We start from the raw sequence: 23,224 nt of genomic DNA, 5'->3' as shown, positions 1-23,224 counted from the left end.
ATTACACAGAGGAGGACTGTCAGACTATTGTTTCTCCCCCCCTCCACCCCTGGGAGTGAGCCACATCTCAGATAAATCAATAACACTTCCTGCCTCCGTCTCGTGGTTATATGAAACAGTGCAAGCACAAAATGAATGTATACAATCAATCAAAAAACTTGAGAATTTATTTGAAATCTTCCCCAAATAAAGGTGTCTTACTCCAATAAAGGCTTTCGGGGGCTTTTGGAGGGGGGGGGGGGGGGGGTTGCCAAAGTACGTCCTGAGTTTAAGAGAATGATGAATGCTGTGTTCTCGTCTTTGCTGGGGGACATAATAATGATGAGACACATCAATCTTTATTACCACTCCACCACGAAGTCCAGAACATCCAAGGGCAACAGAATATTGCACTCAGAGAACATTTATCTTCACACACCTGCCCATGGCTTTTAGCTATGAGGAATCAGTTACCTTCTAGATAATCTTCCCTTTGTTATCTCTATGAAAAATGACTAATTCAACTCTATACGGCCAACTTTAAGCCGGGTAATAAGGATTTTATTTATAGTGAGCAGCAGAATGACTCAATTTTATATATAACAGGGGATAATCCTCATTTCAATCAGTCGCAGGCATAATTTACTGTGATCCCATTGGTGGAATCGCTCGTCCGTCAAGCCAGTGCTGCTGTTTGATTGGCTTTGACTCGCAAGGCCCCGCCCCCGCGTACCTGTCGATCTGTGAGAGGCCGCCGGAGCTCTCTCACGCCCCGCCCACCGCATCCCTCCCGCCCCTTTCCACCGGCGTTCAATCGTGAAGCGAGTTGACTGTTGCAGCTCGGTATGTGGCGCATGAGTGTGCGTTTCGGGATGTAACGGCTGCTTTTCGGTGGTAGCGATACTGAATTTAGAGAGATATATATTTATATATACCCTTTGGACTCATAGGAGAGAATACCTACGGAGAGCGGACACATTGTCAGGGGGGGTTTCACGACAGCACGGAGCGGAGGGAGACACGGGAGCGTGGCAGGAGGGACGCTCGAGCAAATCCAACCGACACCGCACGCAGAAATGGCGGAGCACCACGCAGCCAGCGACGGCAAGCACAAAGCGTCCACCAATGCCGGGGGCTCGGTGCACGGGAACAGCAGACCCGGCGCCGCGGGTGGAGGAGGGGGCAAAGTAGGCCTGTCTGGCGGACTGACACAGCCGGCCGGGTGGCAGTCTTTACTCTCCTTCAGCATTCTGTTCCTGGCCTGCCTGGCGGGATTCAGCTCCAGACTTTTCGCGGTGATCCGGTTCGAGAGCATCATCCACGAGTTTGATCCATGGTAAGCTAGCTAACGTTCACCAGGGCAGCTTGAGTTGCTTCACAGTGGCAGTATATCGAGGTTCAAGTCGCTCGAGTGGGTCATTTTTTTGCATTTTTAAATTGAAGATGACATTTATTGATGTCAGTGTTCAGAAGTGTTTCACTGTTTGTGAACACAGCTTTAACTGCTCCACTGTTAGCTCCTCACATTCAAGATAAAACTGTTTTTCGACAACACTTTGAATACACAGGGGTCAGCGTCCTGATGTGTGTGTAGTCCATCAGAGGGACGTTGACATTTAATCGTGACACGCAGCTACCTGGTCCGCTTTGACCACTACTGTAATGTGGATTTAGTTTGCATTTACCCGACAATAACTCTCAATATTAGCTTTGGTGAGCTGCACGGGGAGGCTTCACTTGCAGGTAAAACTTAGGGAGGGAAACGTGTGAACAACCGTCAGGAAGTGGTGCACGATTTCCCGTGAGCTGAGCGTGTGGTTGTGTTTCATTGAAATCTCAATTCAGCAGAAGCGGATGAAGTTGAGATTGTTTCCTGTACGGGGATGATCGCTGCAGCACTGATCGATATCATTGATTGAGGCTGTAACAGAGTTTACCACAACTTCCTGTTGTTGTTGTTGTTGTTTTTTATAAATGCTTCATGCGTCCTAAATGCATACTGGACCTGGCAGGTGGTCATCAGAAGAGCAGACTGCTTTATAACCCGGAAGCCAACTGATCCTGTGTGGTGTGTCCGTCATCACAATGCAGGATTATTAAGTGTCACATGGGTCCATGGGTGTCCGCCTGGTTGCAATGCACTGTCATTGCCTCACTGCTCTTCTTAACACTCAACGAGACAGCACCACGGATGCACTCATTTATTAATTTTCAAGGACAGGTGCTCCATCTTGTTCAGGGTGACACTCACCTCTTCAATTACGTTGATAACTTGATTGCATTGTACGGCCAAGGGCCAAGGCTTAGGGCAATGGGAAGTTCAACATGGTTCAGAAATGCTTGATCCTGCTCTGACTGGAATTTGCACAAGGGACTGACCTTTAGTAATGAGTAGTACTAGGTGGCACACATGCATTAGAAGCTGCATTCTTTCTATACAGCCTTCATATATCCGATTAACGTCGTGGGTGGTCACACAGTTGCTATAAAAGATTTTATGTGGATTGAGATAAAAAAAACCCTTACAACAAGCTGACCATGGTAAATTTTCATTTTTGGGACAGTTGAGATAATCGTGAATATCTGCACATGAATGACTTGTAAAAGCTGTGTCACTCGCTGACATACAGTCTTATATTGGTGTCCCGATTTATTTTGAATTTCCTAAGCTTGTCACAGTGGCTGAAGCCATTGCCTGCACGTTGTATCCCCCACAAGAACAACTTAAATGTGTGTAAATACTACAGTTTTCAAACTAACGACAAGGAGCTGAAGTTACCATCGTTTCTATAGGCGTCATGGTTCTCCAAATCCACGATGCGATTTTACTTTTGATTTTAAGATCACTATTTGTTATCTGTGCGATTGAAATTTTTTTAGTACTGACAGCTATACTGTGACCTTCATGCCCCGGCGACTGTCATTTGCATTTTTTAGGCGGTGCACTGAACGCACTCGGAAGTCCCTGTTGACACACATATCCTTTGCATTCTCAAAGCATGTAGATTTGAGAATTTAACAAGCGCACCTGGATGCACCATGAAGCGTCTAGATGGCAGAGGAGAGAAGAATAGATACATCTGTGAAGATAAACGTCACCAGAACATGGCAGAGACTCTCATTTTGTTTATTAAATGACTTCGTCGATACTGCATCAGATTTTAATTGCCGAAACTGAAGGCTTGTTTTGATTTGAAATAGAAATCGTGACACCCCTAATCATTTAATTATCCTTTATTTATGCAGTCAGACCTCATGATTCATGATTACTTATTTAAGATGAATGATTGTTTTTCACAAAGCAAAGATGTGTCCTACCAAACTGAAAGGTTAAAGTTCCTCTATGTTTTAGTAAAATTTAAGCTTTAGGAATACTTTGATGATGATCATGATAATATTGTGAATCACAGTTATGTGTTAGCTGGACAGGATAATTGTGAAATGAAATTTTCGTATCCTCCCATGCAAAGTTGACATATTAACTGTGGTTTTCGGTTGCACTTCACGGTGAAAGTGAGAAATAGAATGTAAAGTGGTATCAGTTTCCACCGTTACTGAGTGAAAACTGCAAGCTCTTCTTTTGGCAACATGTCACAGAAAGAAAGCAAAGGCACCCTTTGATATTCAAAAGTTTAAAAGCCCTCGCAGCTAGGAGTAGTCTGCATCTGTTGTTCTCAAAAAAAATTTCTCTTGGACCCCGAAAACAAAGACACGCTTGGATGAAACCTTCTGTTGCAGGCTTGAATGTGCAAATTTGTGAGTTTAGCTACAAAGAAATGCTGTTTTTGTTTTTTTTAGAATGGTCCACTTAATAATTACAGGATAGAGAATGACTGCAGATGATCATCATTTCATACAGAAAATGCCTTTTATCAAAAGAGATTTAACCCAGAAATATATCTGTAGAAGACTATAAATCTTGCAACACCACTCCTTTCTCCAGGCATCTTTTGACCCCATGTGTAATCCTGATCAGCCTGCTGAGAACCATTGCCCTACATATATACAATCGTTAACACTCTTGGGAATTCTTCAGTGTGTACGGCAGCCATAATAACACTAGAGCTATTGTATAGATCAGCACATAAACCTGACCCCAGCAAGTACTGATTTTTATTTTATTTTTTGCCAAGAATATTAAATGTGACATTATTTAAAGATTTATTCTGTTGACCCTTCGAAACGAGATCTGACTGCATCACAAAAGCCTGTTTGTATTTTAATGTTGCATCACGCATTACAACCTCTTCACCTTTTTTGACGGTGAGGAATCAAATTGTGCATTTTTACAACTGCAGGATGGTGATTGTTGCCATCCCTCCCAGACACGCATGATTAGTGCTGTTGTCGTCTGAATGCTTGGATGCTGTTATTGATTTTTTTTTTTTTCTTCCTCTGCAAAGAGCTTCAAATTATCTGCATCTAACCATTACGTTAAACGAGCTGGCAATTTGAAGAATCAAGATTGGATTTACAAGCTCCAAATGTCAGGCTTATTCTGCAGTATGCAAACAGCACATGCTGTACTGATTTGTAGGCGAGTCCCTGATATGACTTGCCTGTAATCTGGCTGTGCTCATTTTGCTCTCCTAATATTTGTTGATTATCCAAAGACCGTGGGGTGCCTTCGTTGGCATTTAAGTGAGATTTTTTTTCTCTTCTCCATTCATGAAAGTAATTAACTTCTTCAGTTGTGTCTCGACTTAAAAATGCATTTTACTGACTTTTACCATCTCCAAATTAATGCTCAATCTTTTTTTAATTGGCAGAGTCGCAGCATAATGTCTGCTGAGAATACTGTTGTGACTGCCTACTAGATTTCACCATGTGGAGGTCTAACTCCTCAACCCTGCTGGTGCAGATATCTCTTTTTCATTTTTTTTTTTTTTTTTTACGCACCAGCACTCGCTAGGCTGCTACTGTTGCTCCTCAGAGGAGAAAGATTTGTTCCTGCTCCCGGAGTTGACTTTCAGACAAAAGCTCTGTCCAGTTTATTGAGTTTGTGGGAGAAAAATGTTGCTAGACTGAAAGGTGTATGGTGTGTGCGGGATGGGGAGCTTTTCCTTGGAAGATTTGCAACCTCGGTTGTGTTAGGAAATAGAGTCCATTCTGACAGTAGAGTGAAGTGAGAGGAACATCTGTGTCAGGCAAATAACAAGGTGGATACTCCTATAGTGTATAGTTAAACACACACACACACACACACACACACACACACACACACACACACACACACACACACACACTAAGACTCTTACTCTCCCTTCAACTGGTATCAGAACTGCTGCTGCTTCGCATGACTGGAGCTTTGTTCAAGGTCTAGATGGATGTTCACAAAGTTCCATAGCCTTCAGCAGCTAAATCCTCTAAAGCTGTGTGAATCAATTTGTCGTTTTGAATTGCACCAAAATGTGCATGCTATGGTTAGTTGAAAGAATTTTAGTTTTTGCTCCTTCGCATAATTTTGAATTGAACACTTTGGGTTTTTAACCGTTGGTCACGTAACTAATGAAAGTTGCACAATGGCTGACCCAAAAGCTTATACTGTCTCCGTGGTAATCAACGTCCAAATCAGTGTTCGAAGGAAAGGGGCGTTGCGGCGGCTGTAGACTGATAAAGAGAGCGGAAAACTACGGTGGCCGACAAGGACAAACGCGCAGCAACTGCCAAACGCTGCAAATACACAAGATGCAGACCCAAAGACACACAAAACACATGCAACAACAAAATGCTGCAACGGAAAAATGCTGCAAACAAAGAAACGATGCAGAACCAAAGACACACAAACACACAAAACAAATGCGATAACAAAATGCTGCAAATACAGAAAAGATGCAAAACCAAAACGACACAAACCCCCAAAACACATGCAATAGAGAAATGCGGCATATTGAGTCAACACAACGGAAGTGTCCACACAACGGAAAAGCGCCAGGCCGCTAGGAGGTCCCGACCTCGCGACCTGGACCTATTACTGTATAGACCAGTCTGTATTGTACCTGACGAGAGTGAGCAAAACTTTTACAGAGGCGACATAAAAAGGTACGTGGTTTAAACATTTGGTTGTAATCTTTTACAATAATATAACAATAACAGTTCAAAAAGATTAACAGATTTACGTAGGCCTAACGCTAGCTGATTGTACGTTTTCTGTTTGTTTTTTTAGCTTAGCTTAGTTTAGCAAAAGATTACAACCAAATGTTTAAACCACGTACCTTTTTATGTCGCCTCTGTAAAAGTTTTGCTCACTCTCGTCAGGTACAATACAGACTGGTCTATACAGTAATAGGTCCAGGTCGCGAGGTCGGGACCTCCTAGCGGCCTGGCGCTTTTCCGTTGTGTGGACACTTCCGTTGTGTTGACTCAATATGCCGCATTTCTCTATTGCATGTGTTTTGGGGGTTTGTGTCGTTTTGGTTTTGCATCTTTTCTGTATTTGCAGCATTTTGTTATCGCATTTGTTTTGTGTGTTTGTGTGTCTTTGGTTCTGCATCGTTTCTTTGTTTGCAGCATTTTTCCGTTGCAGCATTTTGTTGTTGCATGTGTTTTGTGTGTCTTTGGGTCTGCATCTTGTGTATTTGCAGCGTTTGGCCTTTGCTGCGCGTTTGTCCTTGTCGGCCACCGTAGAAAACGGAGCTCCTCTGAGGCATTGAAGTAGTCTCAAAGCGAGATTTCTGCTCTACATGCACAAATGTGGTTCCACGAGCACGGAGCTGTGATAAGCCCGACCCGCTGCGCTTGCACACTCGCTCACTCACCAAGTTCATGTTTGAGACTTTGGATTCCCTTTTCTCTTATTAGACTTATAATTGCCATGTTATGTGAAGTATTTGACTAAGTAATGACCGTAACATTGATAGCTTGTGCTGTTTGCACACACACCCCCTCTCCATCTCGAAGCTTTGAATATTCGCCAGTTATCGTAACTTAAGCTTCAAAGCCCCAAAAATGGTCTTCAACCCTGCGGGCCCTGGTACACCAAGCCAAAGGTTGGCCGTTGGCTAATGTCGGGGCTATCAGTGAGCCGCTATGGCCCTAGTTAGTCCCGCAGCATTTCCACTGGATGCTTAGATTGAGCATGTATAATTGGCGATGATTACCTCAACTAGGGATCAATACCAGTGCTGCTTTATCAGAAATTTTAAAATCTGTCTTGAAGTTTTTTTGGATAGGTTGAAAAGGTAATGTGCAGGTTAAGGTGAGAGTCGTAGGCATTGTCGTATTATTGCCATCTGCTCCTGTAGTGTTTCTTTACCATCTGTGTGCACACTCACTACAGCAGCTTTTCTGGGTTAAGAGAAGATTTTCAGGCCAAGAGTCAATTGGAAAACTGCCCAACGCGCTCTAAAACTATCCGCACCTTATTCCTGCACTGTCTCTCAGTTGATCCTTTTTGCCTGCATGCTCTCTTTCACCATTCTTTCCTCTTGTATTTGGTTGCAGCGGATTAGATTTTTTCTTGGGAAAACACAAAGCTAAAAAACTATAACAAGCACTTTCGACCGCTCTGTCAATATCCTAATTATCTGAGTTGGAAACCTGCAGAACTGGCAGCTCTGCACACCACAATAGATGGAAAGTGATGTGGAGGCTCAGACCTTTTTGGAGAAGTGACATAACGTCTTGCTAGACGCAAAGAAATTATCCAGTGTTATTCACCTGCTTAATTCCAAAACGAGAGAAGTGTGATTTTAACACCTGAAATGTCAGTAGTTTCACAGATTCCTTGTATAATCATCTACTTTCTCAAACAACACTTTGCTATGAGCTAACACCTCAGAAAGTGTTTCCGACCCCTTTTGAAAATAAAGTCGTTGATGCTGAAAGTTAAGTGCTGCGAAAACGAAAACTCCCCACAATTGATGTTACCACCTCAGATTTTTTTTTTTTTTTTTTTAAAGACAGCAAAATTAATGGGTGTAGCAGTATTTGTGTGTGTACTCTCTTCTCCACTTTTTTCTTCCTCTTGTCTTTTTTCACACACACATAAAAAAAGAAAAAACATGACGTCTAGCTCAAAGTAGATTAGGCCATCCCAGGAGCAGCTGCTGGCACAGCAACACGTTAGCTGGTGCAGTAGTGTGGGAAAATGGAGAATAAGTCATGATTGATCTTCCTACCAGACTCTTGGCTGGAGCTGTGATCCCTGGCTAAACCCCCGACTGACTGTCCAACGGCTTATGAAATATTCAGCATTGAGACCGTGCCAGTTACCTGCAGCAGAAAAAGTTTTTGTGATTGCCCATCCTCGGCCATTATAGGTGGGTTTCTGAGATGTGTGTTATTCTGTTTAATAGATTGGAGACTAACTGATTAGCCATTTCACAGCATACCTCAGCTCCTGTCTCCACCCTGGTCTCACAGAACACTTGCAGGACACGAGAAAGCTAACAATCTCCTTGCAGAACTATTTGCTGCTTTCTTCACAGTCAGGAGACTCGATGTCAAGCCCCCGATGATTAAGTGCTATTTCTTAGGCCGAGCCTCCCAGCAGGCTAGTGTCAGGAAAAGCACAGGGGGAAGTCTGTGAATCCGAGGTGTGCTCCATGTGTGTGCAAGATGGGGAGCGACAGATCTGTTCCAAGACACCTGGGGGCAAGTGTAGATGAGCTGTGATGAGAAGGAGCGTCAGGGATGGGGACACCAACAGCTAGCACAATGAAAGGAATACAAACGGCCCAATATCATGCCAGATTTAGTTGTTTGTTTTTTGATTTGCATTAGAGCTGCAACTAATGATTTGGCCTCATAAACCAAAATTAGCAATAACAAGAGGTGTTTGCTTTTAGCCTGTGGCCCACCATTGAGTTTAGGTTTTGGTCCTCTAAAGGGCAGCCCTGGTCTAGACTGATTAATTAATGTCAGTAAATAGTGACAAATCCCAGTTTCTCCAAGTCAAAAGTTGTGTCTTTAAATGTCTTTTGTTCATCCAAAACCCATAGATATTCAGGATAATATGATATAAAACATAAAAAAGCAGGACATCTTTGCACATTACTTTAATGATCAACCGATTATCTGAACAGTTTCTGTTGATAGATTACTTGTTGCAGCTGTAGTTGGCATTAAATTAACGTTAAAGGTCTATTTCTAACAATACTTAAGTTTGGCAATTATACAGCAAGAACGTTTCTATGTCACTTGACTGCGTAGTTGAATCTCCTCTTTCTGTCTACATACCCTCTAAAGGTTACCCTCTTGGCTGTGGATAATGTGCATTCAGCTTTTCTGCAAGCTATTCCAGGATGCTGTTCAGGACACTAACAACAGGGAGGTACATATTATAAAGGTGAAAGGCACCGCTCGTTTCATTCACACTGAATTGTGGTAGCTGATGCCCCAGTTTTTAGCCCACAATTTGCCTGTCAGCCAATTTGGCCGGGCCATTCTGAACGCGTTTGCAAGATTGCCACCTAACAAGAGGTGCTTGTCAGCAGCCCGGAGGCCACACGAGTCGCAGATGTCTTGATGGAGGATAATGGCACTGAGATGTAGCCCAATTTGTTAGCGTGATGAATTGCCTCTGCTGGTGCTATTCAGAGCAATATTTGTGTTTGTGTGCTCACCGGCACCTTATAAGCTTCAGAGTGTTTAGAGCCTGTTTTAGTGTTTTTTTTAATTTTACATTTAATTACGTGGGGGTGGGAGAGGGTCAGCATAGCCCACTGCTTGCATAAGCAAGTACAGTACAATGCAGCCAATTGCCATTATTCATTACAAATTACCTTGAGCGGGTCCTCTGCCCTACCTTTCTGAACCACAGTCTTCCCACTAGTTTTGGCAGTCGTTCACTAATGAGATTTTAAGAGCATTGTTCTCTGACAGCTTCGAGCACTGTGTTCTAACTCTTGGCTCTTTATTGAAGGGTAAACAGTGGGTATCTTGTACTCCTATAACTTTAAGACATGGCAACGATACAAGCAGCTGATTACACCCAAATGTGGTGCTTACATCTTCACATAAAAGACGTAGATGGCAGTGTTTGCTATACTGCAGTGGGTTGCCACAGTTTAAGTTACAGTTAAATTTACATTACTTCAGGACATTGCTCCATAACAAATATTTCTATAAATAGTCTCCTCAGTTAGAAAAATGTAAATGAAAATTCAGCAACTCAAACAGTTGAAATTATACAACAAATTCTTGTAGTTGTTATTATTTGTTTCCAAAATACTGTTTCCTAATAGTTTGAATGCTGTCATAGAAAAGCACAGAATTGAAAATGTGAACCAACATGACCTGGCAATGTTAAAAGGAGTTCTTTGGTTGTGTGGGAACATTTTGACAGGGATGATAATGCAGGTTTCTGTGATTTCTTCACATAACTTCACATTAACGTGTTGTGACAGCTCTGATGTTTGATTGAAGGACAGTTTGCAAGAACCCTTGAAACACATGTAGTGTGGGTAGTCTCCTGCAGCTGCTGGTGGCTGAAATGTAACACTGTTATTTGCACAGGATTGAACTAAAGTATCGACGCTGTGTTTTTATTCATTCAGCAAGTGTTTGGCTTTGGAAATGTTTGAACATGAAGGTTGGACCGACGCTGATGAAAGATGTTATTGTGAGGACAGAAAAGATCTGAAACAGGGATTATGTAAGTCATTTGTTGATCTAGTTGTTAGAGGGTTGTATTTCAAAGTGTTCTTTAGCACGACCATTTCACAAAGATCACATCGGTATTATTGCACTGATCTACTTGTATTGTGCAGACTGAGTATGTCTTCATATAAATGTCCAGATAGCATTGTGCCTAATACTCTATATCCTCTACTGGAACTGATCTTGGAGTGGGCCAACTTGGGTTGCAAAGCTAAATTTATCCACTGTGAGGCTGAAACAAACAATGGTGAAACATGTGACTTGAATTACAGCGTAGTTTGGATAGAGTTGGACTCAGATGTTCTGAATTTGATGTAGGTACTACCGCGACACACGTGTCTGATGTTATGCTGGGACGGACGTGCGTGCGCGTGTGTGTCTTTACTTGGACGTATGCGTGTGTGTACATGTGGGTTAGTAGAGAGAGAGAATCACCTTCTGCTGGTCCTTGATAGAAAGGTAACACTTGGCTCCACAGAGTGGAGAGGCTCAAATCGGCTCGTGGTGAGCACAAAGAAAAGCAAGCAACAAGCACAATGTTTAACAGTGTAAAACTAGCAGCATAAAGGACTTGGCAGCCCACAAACTCACAATGTAGCTTAAAAGCATACAATACACACTAATTTCTATTTTCTAGTATCTGCCCAGACACTAAATAAGCCTCATTTATGATCGCACTGGTGGTGGTTAGCTTGTTTTCGTCCGCCTCTTCAATCCAGCTCATTTCCCTGGCGTAGATGAACGGCGTTCTGTGACTGGGGCTGACTGTGTTTGTTCTCAGCGTTATAGTAGATGGAACAGGGGAGTCGACGTGGCCGAAGAAAACGGGGCAACGCAGGCCGCTTTCTGAGGGGATGTCCTCACTTCTGCAGGGATTAGAGGCTGGGTTGCACAGCTCTCAGCTGGATCCGGAACATGTTGCATGTTAGGCTTTGGTCCACATGCAGGCCGCTCTATTGTCAGAACCATTTTGTTAGGTCCCAACACCACTGTGTTCTCATCTACAGAAAAAGCTAAAGGAAACTCTGGACAAACTTGCATGCACACAAACACACACACACACTCTCATATCAATGTGTGTCACACAGACTGGAGATGCGTGGTTGATGCAGCTTTTGTCAAGCTGTTTGTTCTGCGTTGTCATGTGTGCTTTGACGTGATTGTTCTTCCATGACCACCCAGCATGCAGAGCCCATCCGTCCGGGGTAAAAACAGAAGGAGCGACGTGTCCGCTTAACAAATGAACGGCCGTAATTGACGGCACTCATTTTTTGCAAGGCTTGTGCAATTGCATTCTCTTGTGTGTTTTCCTAAAGCGTTCTGTGCATCAGGAGTAGAAGTGTGTGACTGGTCAGCAGTCTGTCTTCATGCTTTGAGTTCGCCAGCACCACGGCATACAACCGTTCACTCCTCCATCTCACTGACCTCAGACATATTGGACACGTTATATATGGTTCTCCAAGTGTAGTCTTAGATCTTGTAAAAGGCGTTGCAAAGTCATTCTTGGCCCAAGAATAGCTGTCAAGACTAAGTGGTGAAAGACCAACAGGTGTAGAAGGTGCAAGTGCAGCCTCTACCCTAAAGTCGGCTTTATTCTGAGGCGAAGCCATACTTGCACGCGAAAACACAATTTCTGCTTGTTTGGAAGTCTTGTGGCTCTGTGTGGTTACTGTAGATCTTTGTTGGTCAGACAATTCTTGAATATTGGCTCAGCCTTCCTGTTTTGCCTTTCTCTTTGACATCTGCTTTGAAGTGGTCCTTGATGCTTTCTGGATGGTGTGGGGTGGAAGTGGGGCCGAGGGGAACACAGAGAAGATCTGTGCTTATCATACATCCCCATCCTCTTACTGACAGGAGTCAGCATGCAGCTCTGTGGGCGAGCGCACCTGCATACTGAGAGGACAAAGGAGTGAGAGAAACGCTGGTAGGATGGTAGGAGGCGGAGAGGGAGAAATTAATGCCTGCCAGGCATTCAATCTGAGGGAGGTTTTGGTGGTGGAGCCAAAGAGATTTCATTGTTCCAAACACTGCTTCATCAGTTTGTTTGTGAGTGCATGTTCATGTGTAATGTCTTCGCGTTATGCTTTTATGCAGGGAGGATAGGGTTGATTTATTATTTTGTCTGCATCGGCCGCAGGTTAAATTGAAAGTCTTCTGTAGCTGATAGAATACTTACAGCAGAGCCCATTTAATACGATCAGCTGCTTAAAGCATCTCAAAAGCATTACTGAATAGTTAAAATAGCTCAACTCAGCTTATTCTGGAGTAGTTTTTCTCCTTCTGATATAATCCCTCCAGCAGTTTGCAGAAACTCCCCAGGAATTCACTGTTTAGAATCAGCAGGTAGATGGCTAAGAGCTGCTTAATCAAATAAATCCCAAAGAAGAGGTTATTATGAAGGTCAAGTAATAACTGTGGTGCTTGCTATCGCTATTGCTTACTATTGCTTGGTGCAATCATTTAGTCATTTGGGTTCTGTACTTGGCGAGCTGATTATCTGTTATATGAAATTGCCACTGCATGTTTCACATTGAGATCTGCCTGCTTAATTCTGCGTGTGTTGATATGCCCGTTGGCCGGATCCCTGGTTAGATGATTGGCTAGCACTCAGTTTGGCACCTCTTAAATGCCTTGTATTCTCCTGTTATTTAGGCTCTGTTATGTCTTCATTGGGTGTCGTTCCTTGTTTCAAGATAAGATTTCTGGAAGCTTCTAGCATATTTTGGTCTCTGAGTGTGAATCAGTTGTTAATTTTTCAAATTGTTGTTTGATGAGATTATTGCAGTTCAAAACAGCCTGTTTAGTGGTTTTATATCTATGCAAATAAACTAAACCAATAACTATAGATTATCTCAGATATGAGGATGTTGCATTTCTTGGAATGATTACAAAGCTTTTAGGACTTGGATGATTTGCTTATCTCCAGGTTCAATAATATCATGATACTTGGGTGCCAATTCCATTTGTAGTGTGATTCTAATTTTTGGTTGCTTTTAAACTGTCCTTTCAGCCCCAAATAATGAAGTGGTCCATGTAGCTGTTACAGGAATAAGAAGTGTTATAAGAATAATAAATTAAATGGGAAATAAAAAATATACATACTGTATGCATGCTGCCCTCTCCTGGCATGCAATGCCTCCACTGTATTGGCTGTATTTATAAACTCTTTGGGAGTTTTGAGTGATTTTTGACCCTTTTAGGTTTCTGCACCTGGAAGCTGTGGTGATGTGTTGAGGCTGCAGAGTAGCTGGTTGAGCAGAGCAAGTATGAGCACGTTCGATTTTATATCGAGCTTGTGAAGTAAAATTGATTTTTTTGGAAAGACACTGTTATCGCAGTGGCAATGCTAATTTCCGTTAGTGTGTTACTAATAATTTGATTATGTGGTAGCTTGAAGCTAAAGCACGAAGCACTAGTTATATAAAATCGGCTAGGTAATCAAAGAATTGCTTCAGGAACTGTAAAAAGCATCATGACACATTAGTGGATCAGTTTTTTCCCCGCCTCTAATAACTTCTGCATCTTCTCCCACCTCGTTGTAGATGCCACAATAGATCATCCACACTATCTTCTCGTTACAATATTGATAAATGCTAGTGGAACTTTAGTCCCTTCAGTTTGATGTGTACATGTCGTCCTGTGGGATTACATTAGTTTCCTTCTACACCAATAGAGAAGTGTTAGGAATTAAAGATACTCTGCTGCTCTTGCCCTTGACCAGAGCACTGGCCTCAGAACTTTAGTTGGTCCCTGAGGGCCCATGCAGTAGCTTCCCATAGCTCATGAAAATTGGGATGTATCAAAGATGTCTGAAATACTTTTTTAGGAGGAGCAGATTCGATTGGGGCTACAACTGAGAAATATTTTTTATTATTCATTAATCATTAGGTCTATAAAAAAGTCATAAAACTTAAATTGTCCATCACGTTCTCCCAGAACCCAGGATACATGCTGGGATGTCTCTTTTTGTCTGATCAACAGTGAAAAAGTGAAAGCTATTCAGCTGACTATCACATAAGACTAAGAAACCCAGCAAGTATTCCCATTTAAAAGGCTAAAACTTGTCAATTTTTGCTTGAGATGTTAGGCTCCCATGCAATTCAAAGTAATTTGCAACAAGAGGATAATGTTTATTACAGTTTCCAATAACTTTGTCGTCTTGTGGAAGAGACAGATGTTCCTACTGTCATAGAAAGTAAAGACAAAAATGGATGAAAACCTAAAAGAGCTGCTGATTACGTTTGTGTTTTGTATTCTTTTGCTCATTTTTGTGGCAATGTGGTTTTTACATGATTGACACCTGTTTTTGTTATATTCAGAACAAACAATCCTGATTATTTCCTTGATTTCCTAAGTGTTTCTGGTTTTGTTTTGGAAATGATTATTGGTAAGTATAACGTTACTCTGCCCATTGTATGTCTGCCAAGGGGCATCTCTCTATTATGGCAGCACCCGGCCTCTTGTTTTCGCTGTGCAGATGTGTCTATTGTTCAGCTGTTGTTTGTTTTCATTCTCATCGGCCCATTGAGAGCAGATGACTTTATTGTCACAGCCTAGCCTCTGGCAAGCCCACCTGGTGTGACATTACGAAGCATTGTGGTCCGAGGCCACAGCTTTGTTTCAGGTCGCCAGAGCAGCCGAGTGCCAGGCAAGGACACAACTGCTCAGGGTTGCTTTCTTATTATTGTAGGGCACAGATGAATGAGGAGCAGTTGAGGGGAGGAGTAGGTGGAAGAGGGCTCTGGGCAGAGGAAGAGAAATGACAGATGGACGAATGGAGTGGTGTCAAGCGGGACAGAATGACAGCCGGAATAGGTTGTCAATCTTTGACTGGCCGAGAAAGATGAGCCTGTCAGGCGGCTGTCATATCATCTGGGTTATCAAGTAGAGCAGCTAGCAGGTAGTCTGGGTGAGCCACACCAGCTATGAAACAAAGTGAAGTAAAGAGTGAGTTTAACCCCCTGCAAGAGGCTGAAATGGCCTCATGTCTGTATCTTTAAGTAAAGGTAGGTAAAAATGCCACCACATATAGCCAATCATTTTACCACCTTACCTTACCTTGTGATAATACGAGTCTTTTGCAAATCAGCATGTCAGGGATTTGGGGTTGTATTTCTGTCTGAACATCTGTTTTGTTGTCAGAGAACTGAACAAGTAAGAAATTTGATCATAGCTCATAATGTTGAACAGCAGCCAGCAGCTCTGTTGCGATATCAACTTAATTGACATTTAAAAGTGATGATAGAGAAGGTCAGGAGTCTATCAAGTACAGCCACAAAGCATCTTTTACTTGGTCTAGATGAGCTGAAAATGTGTATTTTTGCTTGTAACAAATGCAGAAAGTGGGCAAAATAACTCTAAACTATATTAATGAAGTTGGTGTCACACGGGACCTTGACAATGTATTCAGGAAATGTCAGTAAATACGACTACAACACAGACACCGCTTATCCCAATGCGAACACAACACGAACACAAAATATGGGTGGTTTTAAGTTAAATGAGGTCTACTGGTAATACTAGTACTGTGCAAATGGAGCTTGACACCACAGCAGAGATTTTTAAAACACATTGCATGCAAACTAGTGCAGTAATGCAAACCTTATTGTTTTACTATAATTGTTGACAAAAGTCACTTTTGTGGCATGTAGATTCTTAACACGAACAACTTAAAAGCCATTATTTTACAGATAAATACAACATTTGAACATTTAAATTATCAGCACTTTTTACCCATGTATTTGATTTGGCGAAGCTTTCCATTCCATTCTCCCAGTATACCGATATTAACTGTATTAATGAAAATGTTCTCTCTGTTAGATACCTCTTTTTTTGCTGACCTCTAAAACAGATGACAGTCCTGGATCCCTGCATGGCAAAGGTGAAATTTCTGCTGAACAGGAAAATGGGAGGGATATCGAGACTGAAATTAATCACCTGCAACATATTAATCAAGAAAGTTAAAAGCCCCTAAAAATCCATTATAGATGTTTAATATCCAATGTGGGAGATTTAACCCCTTCAGTGACAGAACGGAGGTGGAGGTGTTTGTGTAAGCTGTAGACTTTTGTCTTGAGCCCGGGGCAGTTATATGGAAAGGAACATTTTGATTTGTCAAATTGTGACAACTTTGACTTTAGACGTCCTCATTCATTCATGAAAAAAACCCACACAGACACCTGTAGGATACTCAGGTTGCTTTTATATCAACCCAGACCTGTGAGGTATGAGTCATTATTTAAACACCTGCCTTCCACTACCATCTCCTTGCCAGCAGTCAGAGTGACAGAAGGCACAATGTACTGTGAGTGCTCGCCGAGAGCACAGGTTTCCCTGGTGGAAACTGTGGGCATTGTTGGCATGCAGCTAACCTGCTGCTATAAAAAGTCTAAGAAGTGCTTTGAGAATAGCATGACTCATTATGGCTCCCGGCAACCTACAGCTGGCACTGATGCACTTGCAGACCATTAGATAAACGTTTGTTTCGGGCTTAAGACATCCCTGATGTAATAAACTCTTTCAAATTCTATTGAAAGATGATGGGCTTATCACAGAGTGTTTTCCAACCCTGTTCTGATTTATGCTAAATATATATCGGCTCTTTATAAACGGTGGTTAAAAAAATTAAATATGAAGGTTTGTGAAACGCCTTCTCTCAAGCCATGTGCAAAAAAAACAAACTCAAAAAGCTATCCTCTTGTATCAGTGGCCACACCTGAAAGCTCTTCAAGAAGTTTCTACAATGCGTTGTCGGCCGCGTCTGAAGACAAAATTGTTTTATAGCTTTTCCGAAGTGGGGTTTAAAAGCCTGCCATTGTAGAGAAGGACGAGCTGAAATAATCGCTCAGAAGTAGATAACTGCCTTCGCTTTTCGACAATCTGTTCTTGCAGACAGTCACGGTGTTCCACAGTTGTTTGTACGTATGGGATGTGAGTAAAGTAGATGGGCGAGGAATTTAAAAAACAAAACAAACAAAAAAAAGACAGCTTGAGAGAGACTTTAAAATTCTGTTTTCGTTCTCTCCTATGCACACCTGGCTAATGAGTGTGTGAAAATTTTCAGATACAGACCTGTCGATTCCAGCTACTGAGGAGTGTCAAGGTGTTGTATCAACAATCACTTGTGCCTCATTTCCAAGAGAACCCTTTTAACCCAGATGTAGGTTGTAATTAATGTACCTAAACTCTTGATTTGTTTTGCATTTCCACTGCTGCACTCTAGTAGTACTATGTTATCGGTCAGGCTTTTGGTGTAACCGCTTTTTCAGCAGTTGGGGAAACAACAGGGGTGACTCGTCTTGACTCTTTAATATCTGCTGCAATTAACTGACCCCCTCTCTCTCTGTTTTTGTCTCTCTCTTTTGCTCAGCAACACATTTTATCATGCAGCGTACACACATTTTGTTTACTTTCTTCTTGGTATGTGGTTGTTTATTACAACAAGCAAACAAGCTTTGCTCGCCAGACAATAGACTGCTGAAACAAACAGGAGTTTGGGCAGTCCTACATCAGAACACAGATGATCAAATGACTGCGGTTGTTCCGATTAACCAATTGGTGGTCTGCAGTGTTTTAACTTTTTTCGCATCGGATCAGTGTGCTCGGTACATAAACAGAAGGGAAAGGAAAAAACGGGGACCATATGGAGTGGTTCTTTTGATACCACCAACATCTTTTGATAATCAAAATGCAAAAATATCCTTTCTATTGTGTTATGAAATAAATTGAACTGAACCAGGCTGCTTGGTGAAAACGCAGCTTTTGTTTGGAGCAGTACTGACCCCTTTACCATATTACATTTACTTCCTGATCAAAGATCACAGAGTTATGGCTGCCAAAGAAAAACAAATACACACAACTTTTCAACAATGTATTGTATGATCTTGTTCTTTTTGAGTGTATACATTTTATATATCAGCCTTAAATGCATGCATTTGTGCATGTGTGATCCTTTCATGGCTAAACTATCATATTTGAAGCAGTATTTTGCTTAATCATAACTTAAATTTCTTAAATACATGCAACAAGATGAGCTCAGTGTATAATGTTCCTCTGATTCGACTTGCAGTCTCATCTTACAGCATTTCTGCCTGCAGAGACACAACTCTGGCTGCTCACTTTGCCTTTTATGATGCTTCTCCTGATCTAGCCAAGTCTTCAGAACAGATTTGCTGAAATTAATAAATAAAATGATTCCCCCCCCCCAGCCAACTCTTCAATTTAATGTGTCCTTGAGACATGTAGCAGCACAGGAGAAGAAGAGCTTTTCCTTCCAAATGCAAATCATTGTCCCGAGTGCCACATTCCCTCTTGTCTGCTGTGGTCCTTCTACATTTCCCAACCACAGGATGGAATAACCCATGTGATTTTGAGGCTTAGTCTTTTCCTTCCACTGAAATCCCTCAAACTTGCTGCCTTCCACTGATATCCCGGAAACTTGCGGTTGTCCTTAGAAGCTCCTAGTAACATTGTTCACAGTTTTGTCAAGCTGATTTTGCTTGGTGGAGGAGATGTAAGGCAACCATTCTTGGAGTCTTGAGTCAAAGCAGCCGTTTGGCAGTCTAATTCAGTACTAGTCGCTGAGTCAGCCTCCATATGGCTGACGTGGTGATGCCAAAATATCTCTCTCATGTTCCTCTGAACTTTCCTATTCTTGTCAGGCGAAAACATAAAGGAGCAGTTTCTCTTTATGTTGTGTATGTCCTACAGTTTGGAGAGGGACAGCAAGCATGCACATGGTTTTGTTCATGGTACAATTGGTGGCTGCCCAGATGGATGTGTTAATGAGTTTATCACCATGCACATCATACGTTTTGTACTGCATGTGGATGGTAAACACAAACATGGGCAAATGACAGAAGTGAGATTCCTTCCCATATTGTCAATTTCAGAGTTTATACGCCCATTGGTCAAGCACAAATTTCGTTGACTTCCTAAGAGACCAAGCAAAAATGTGAATCTTCGTTGTGGATGGAGAAACCATAGCCTGGCTTCAGCTTAGTTGACCACCGTGGATGCAATGACACTACTGCCACATCCTTGTAAAATTGAATGTCTCTATAATCCTATGGTCTGAGGCTGCACTGAACTAGTTTCATGAAGAGCATTTCGACATGTCCAGCTTGGGTGCAGTGTTTTTAGTGGTTCCTCCCTACTATTCCATTCTACCTTGGCTGTGCTTCAGTGAGATAGCTGAAGGGCTCCTGTAGCATGAAATATGAGATGATGGATGCTTTTTCGAGAGTACTCCATTAGAGTGTATATCTTGTAAAGTAACTTCTGGCTTCTTGGAAATTCCCCAGTGTCCATTAAAAAATATAGCCGTAGGTAATTACCTGGAGTGGTCTTGACCCTTGACTAAGCTTCTCAGTCTAATAATGCCACTGCTTGGTATGCCACTGCTTAGTATAATAAATTCTGAACTTTGTGGAAATGTTTTAGTTACAGATCTTCAAATCGGGATGTTATTTATGCAGTTATTTTACTTTTATCCTCCTGTTGATGTTCTTTTTGTGACAAGTACTGCCTTCCCGCTTTCCCCTCCCTGGTCCTTTGCATTTGACACTAAAATCAAAGACTGTGAAGTGAATGTAGGCCTGTGATGGTGTCATCTTCTCTCCCAGAGTTTTTCATCTCAACCTGCGACCTACAAAGCATGTTTTCCTTTTAAGCAGATACCCTAGTTAGTGAGATCAAGGAGGATATTTCCGACACTTAAGGAAAGAATCTACCTCTGATGATGGCACCTCTCCATTAAAAATGCTCCCAAAGCTTCATTGGAATATATGGAGGAGATCATTAGGCACTTGATATGATTTCACTCAGGAGAGATAAGTGACCTCAGACGCTGACATTTCCCTTGCAATATAGCTCCAGCAATTTGGCAATTACCACAGTCATTAGAATTCCATTTACCATGACAGCTCATCTTGACCTTGAAACATACTTTTCCAATCCAAGTGGCAAACTGACAGAGGTACTCTTTTCCTTTCACCCTCAGTTTCTTATTTGCCAGTGTTCTTGGTTTCTTTTATGTGTCTCTGCTCTCTTCCCATGAGCACGTCTCTGGAACTTAGCAAGCAAGCCTTGTTCTCAAACTGTGATCTAACTCCCATCTGCTCCTCCTAACTACCCAGAGTTTCATTTCAAAGCAAGATGAACTTGTAGAGGCACTTGATTGCTCCGTCACCTGTCATCTCAGTTGCTTCAAAAGCCACATAAACCTAGACCCCTGCATCAGTGATAAATTTCACTGTATTAAACCTCTGTGTATTGTAACAATTACGGTTACATTTAGGTTTTAGTGCATTTCTTCCTGAGTTTGATTGCATGCTAACCCCCACAGCCAGTCAGTGTGCCAGTGATATTCTGAGGGAATATTATTTTAGGCAAATTATTTCTTTTGGTAATGCTCTTACTGTTGCCATCTGGCACATCATGTGATGTGAATTCCCGTGGGAAATGGCTGCCAGAATTCATCTATTCTCCTCTTTATTAGTGGGTTTCATACTACTTGACGGAAAACAGGACTGCTTTCAAAAAGCTTTGGCATTTTGTAATGTCGATTTTTGTATTGGAGAGAAATAATTAATCTTGTTTTGGGCTATTTTAGTGGATGCTTTCAAGCATTTTCCACTTTTATGTTGAACTAACATGCTTGGTTCATTAATTGAATAGTAGAAAGCAGAAAATTACAGGTCAGCTAATTTGATTATCAAATAAAAGTGCCAAACATTACCATTTTCCAGCCTCTCAATAATGATAACCTTGCATCTCGCAGAATAAAATATGTTTTATTGTTGACCTAAAGGGGACTGTTGGCCTTTGTTGGGGATATGCGTTCTACTGAATGCCATTTTAGTTTAGGCACATGGACACCTTTATTTCAATTATTTCAATTTTAATTGAATTTAACTAAATGTTTCCAGTCATAGTCCTTGATGTTTGACAATGTAACACATAGCTCACTTTGGTACTGGTGCACAGGGGTGCATTATGGTGAGGTCATGGTTTGGGCCAGTAGGTAGCCATTAGCCAGATGTTCTTCCATTGATTGGCTTCCTCAGAGGGAATGTTTAGGGATGGTTGGTTCAACCCAATTAACATTTTATTCAGGCTGGGACAACTCAGTCTGCTGTAGTCCAGCTGAGGTGTTAATAAGTTCATTTCATCCAGAGTAAGAGTAAATGAGCCTAATCACCAGAGCTGTTCCGGCATGTTGCCGAAGGTAGTGTTTAACTGGGATTTGACCTTTTTACCGTGTTTCAACACATGCTAGGAATATTGATCAAACGCGGACAGTACTTTAACCTTAAAACAAAGATGCGTCTCTCCTTGACTTAATAGGGGACACTTTGAAACTGGCACAAAGCATGTCTCTTCTAGAGGTGCTGGCTATACTGCTGCGACATTAGTCTTGCTGTCTGCATCAGCATCATTCACTTGCAGAGGGAAATCAGAGGGATGATTCTCCCTTCTGCATTTCTGGGCTGCAGTTCAATCAGGAGTCGGGCTGAGAGAGTCATCTGTTTCTTTCCCTTTCTACATCACCCCCTCTCTTCATCACACACGCACACACACACACACACACACACACACACAGACACGGACAGACATACACACACACAAACACACACACACACACACACAGGGACAGACAGACAGACACACACACACACATGCACACACACACCCTCCCTACCTGCAGTCGCTGCAGCTAGAGCTGGCATAATGTCATTATGATACTCCCAGTGAAGGCTGGGCCATATTTGATGGCGCCCGCCAGACAAAAGCCGAATTTAGCTGCGAACGAACAGCAGTCCCATCTCTCAGGCTTCCTGTAATAGGGTGCTGGGTCTGTTTCCCCCTCTGGCTGGGATTTGGAGATTTGCTACTCAGACAAGAGCGCGTGAGGAAGCCCTTGCTCTCATTCACCACTGCAAATCTATCGAGTGCAGAGTTTTCATCCAGGATGAGCTCATGGTTGCCTTTTATGTATTCCCTTTTCCCGGAGCCCCGTTTTCTACCAAGATGCTATCACTGCACATTTCACGCAGATACATTATCTGTGAGTGCTTGTGCTGCTTGATTTTTATCTTTGCTGAAGTTTCAAAGTGGGATTAGGGCAACTGTGTGTTTTCAGTGAGGAATGAGTGATTAGATTTCTGTTGATATGGAGTTTGCAGACACCGTGTTCATATCATCACAGTGCTGACCGCTTGCTCAGCTCAGCTTTGATGTGCTTCTTCAGTAAGTTGTCATTTTTGACCATATTTTCACACTCCTTTGTTGGTTATTTCAGTGATAACCTGAGGCAGTAGGGCAACTGTAGCAGCTTGACAGAAACCAAAAAGGAGTCTGTAATTGTACACTGATGCGAACAAGTTTGAAAAATGAACATATATCTACATTGCAGCAGCTTTGAAAGGTGTTTGGTTGTGTTTGTCATTCATGCAGGTGGATTTGGAACATGTTTCTCTCGTCGTTCTTTCCATGCCATGGCACCAAAATGGGTCACACAGCTGTTTAAGCGGGCACCACATGCAAGAGATGTATGAAATTTGGTTATCTTAGGCCACAGTTTGGACCTCAAAAGCTCTTGCTGCACTGTCTCAGACACTGAACAAAACTCATCCCCATGCTG

At 42.1% G+C, this 23,224-nt stretch overlaps 1 protein-coding gene across 1 annotated transcript in view; it reads left to right on the top strand.

Annotated features, from left to right (window-relative positions):
• Positions 1 to 800: 800 nt before the first annotated feature.
• Positions 801 to 23,224, top strand: part of LOC311273352 (dolichyl-diphosphooligosaccharide--protein glycosyltransferase subunit STT3B) — an 87,823-nt gene continuing 65,399 nt past the window's right edge. The window contains exon 1 of the mRNA XM_084380361.1: positions 801 to 1,315. Within this exon, the coding sequence (XP_084236487.1) occupies positions 1,056 to 1,315 (260 nt within the window). The 5' untranslated portion in view covers positions 801 to 1,055. The remainder of the gene's footprint in view (positions 1,316 to 23,224) is intronic.

The sequence above is a fragment of the Pagrus pagrus genome, assembly GCF_965226575.1.
Source record: "Pagrus pagrus genome assembly, chromosome: 17".
Taxonomy (NCBI): Eukaryota; Metazoa; Chordata; class Actinopteri; order Spariformes; family Sparidae; genus Pagrus; species Pagrus pagrus.
This window is presented reverse-complemented; position numbering and strand designations above follow the sequence as displayed.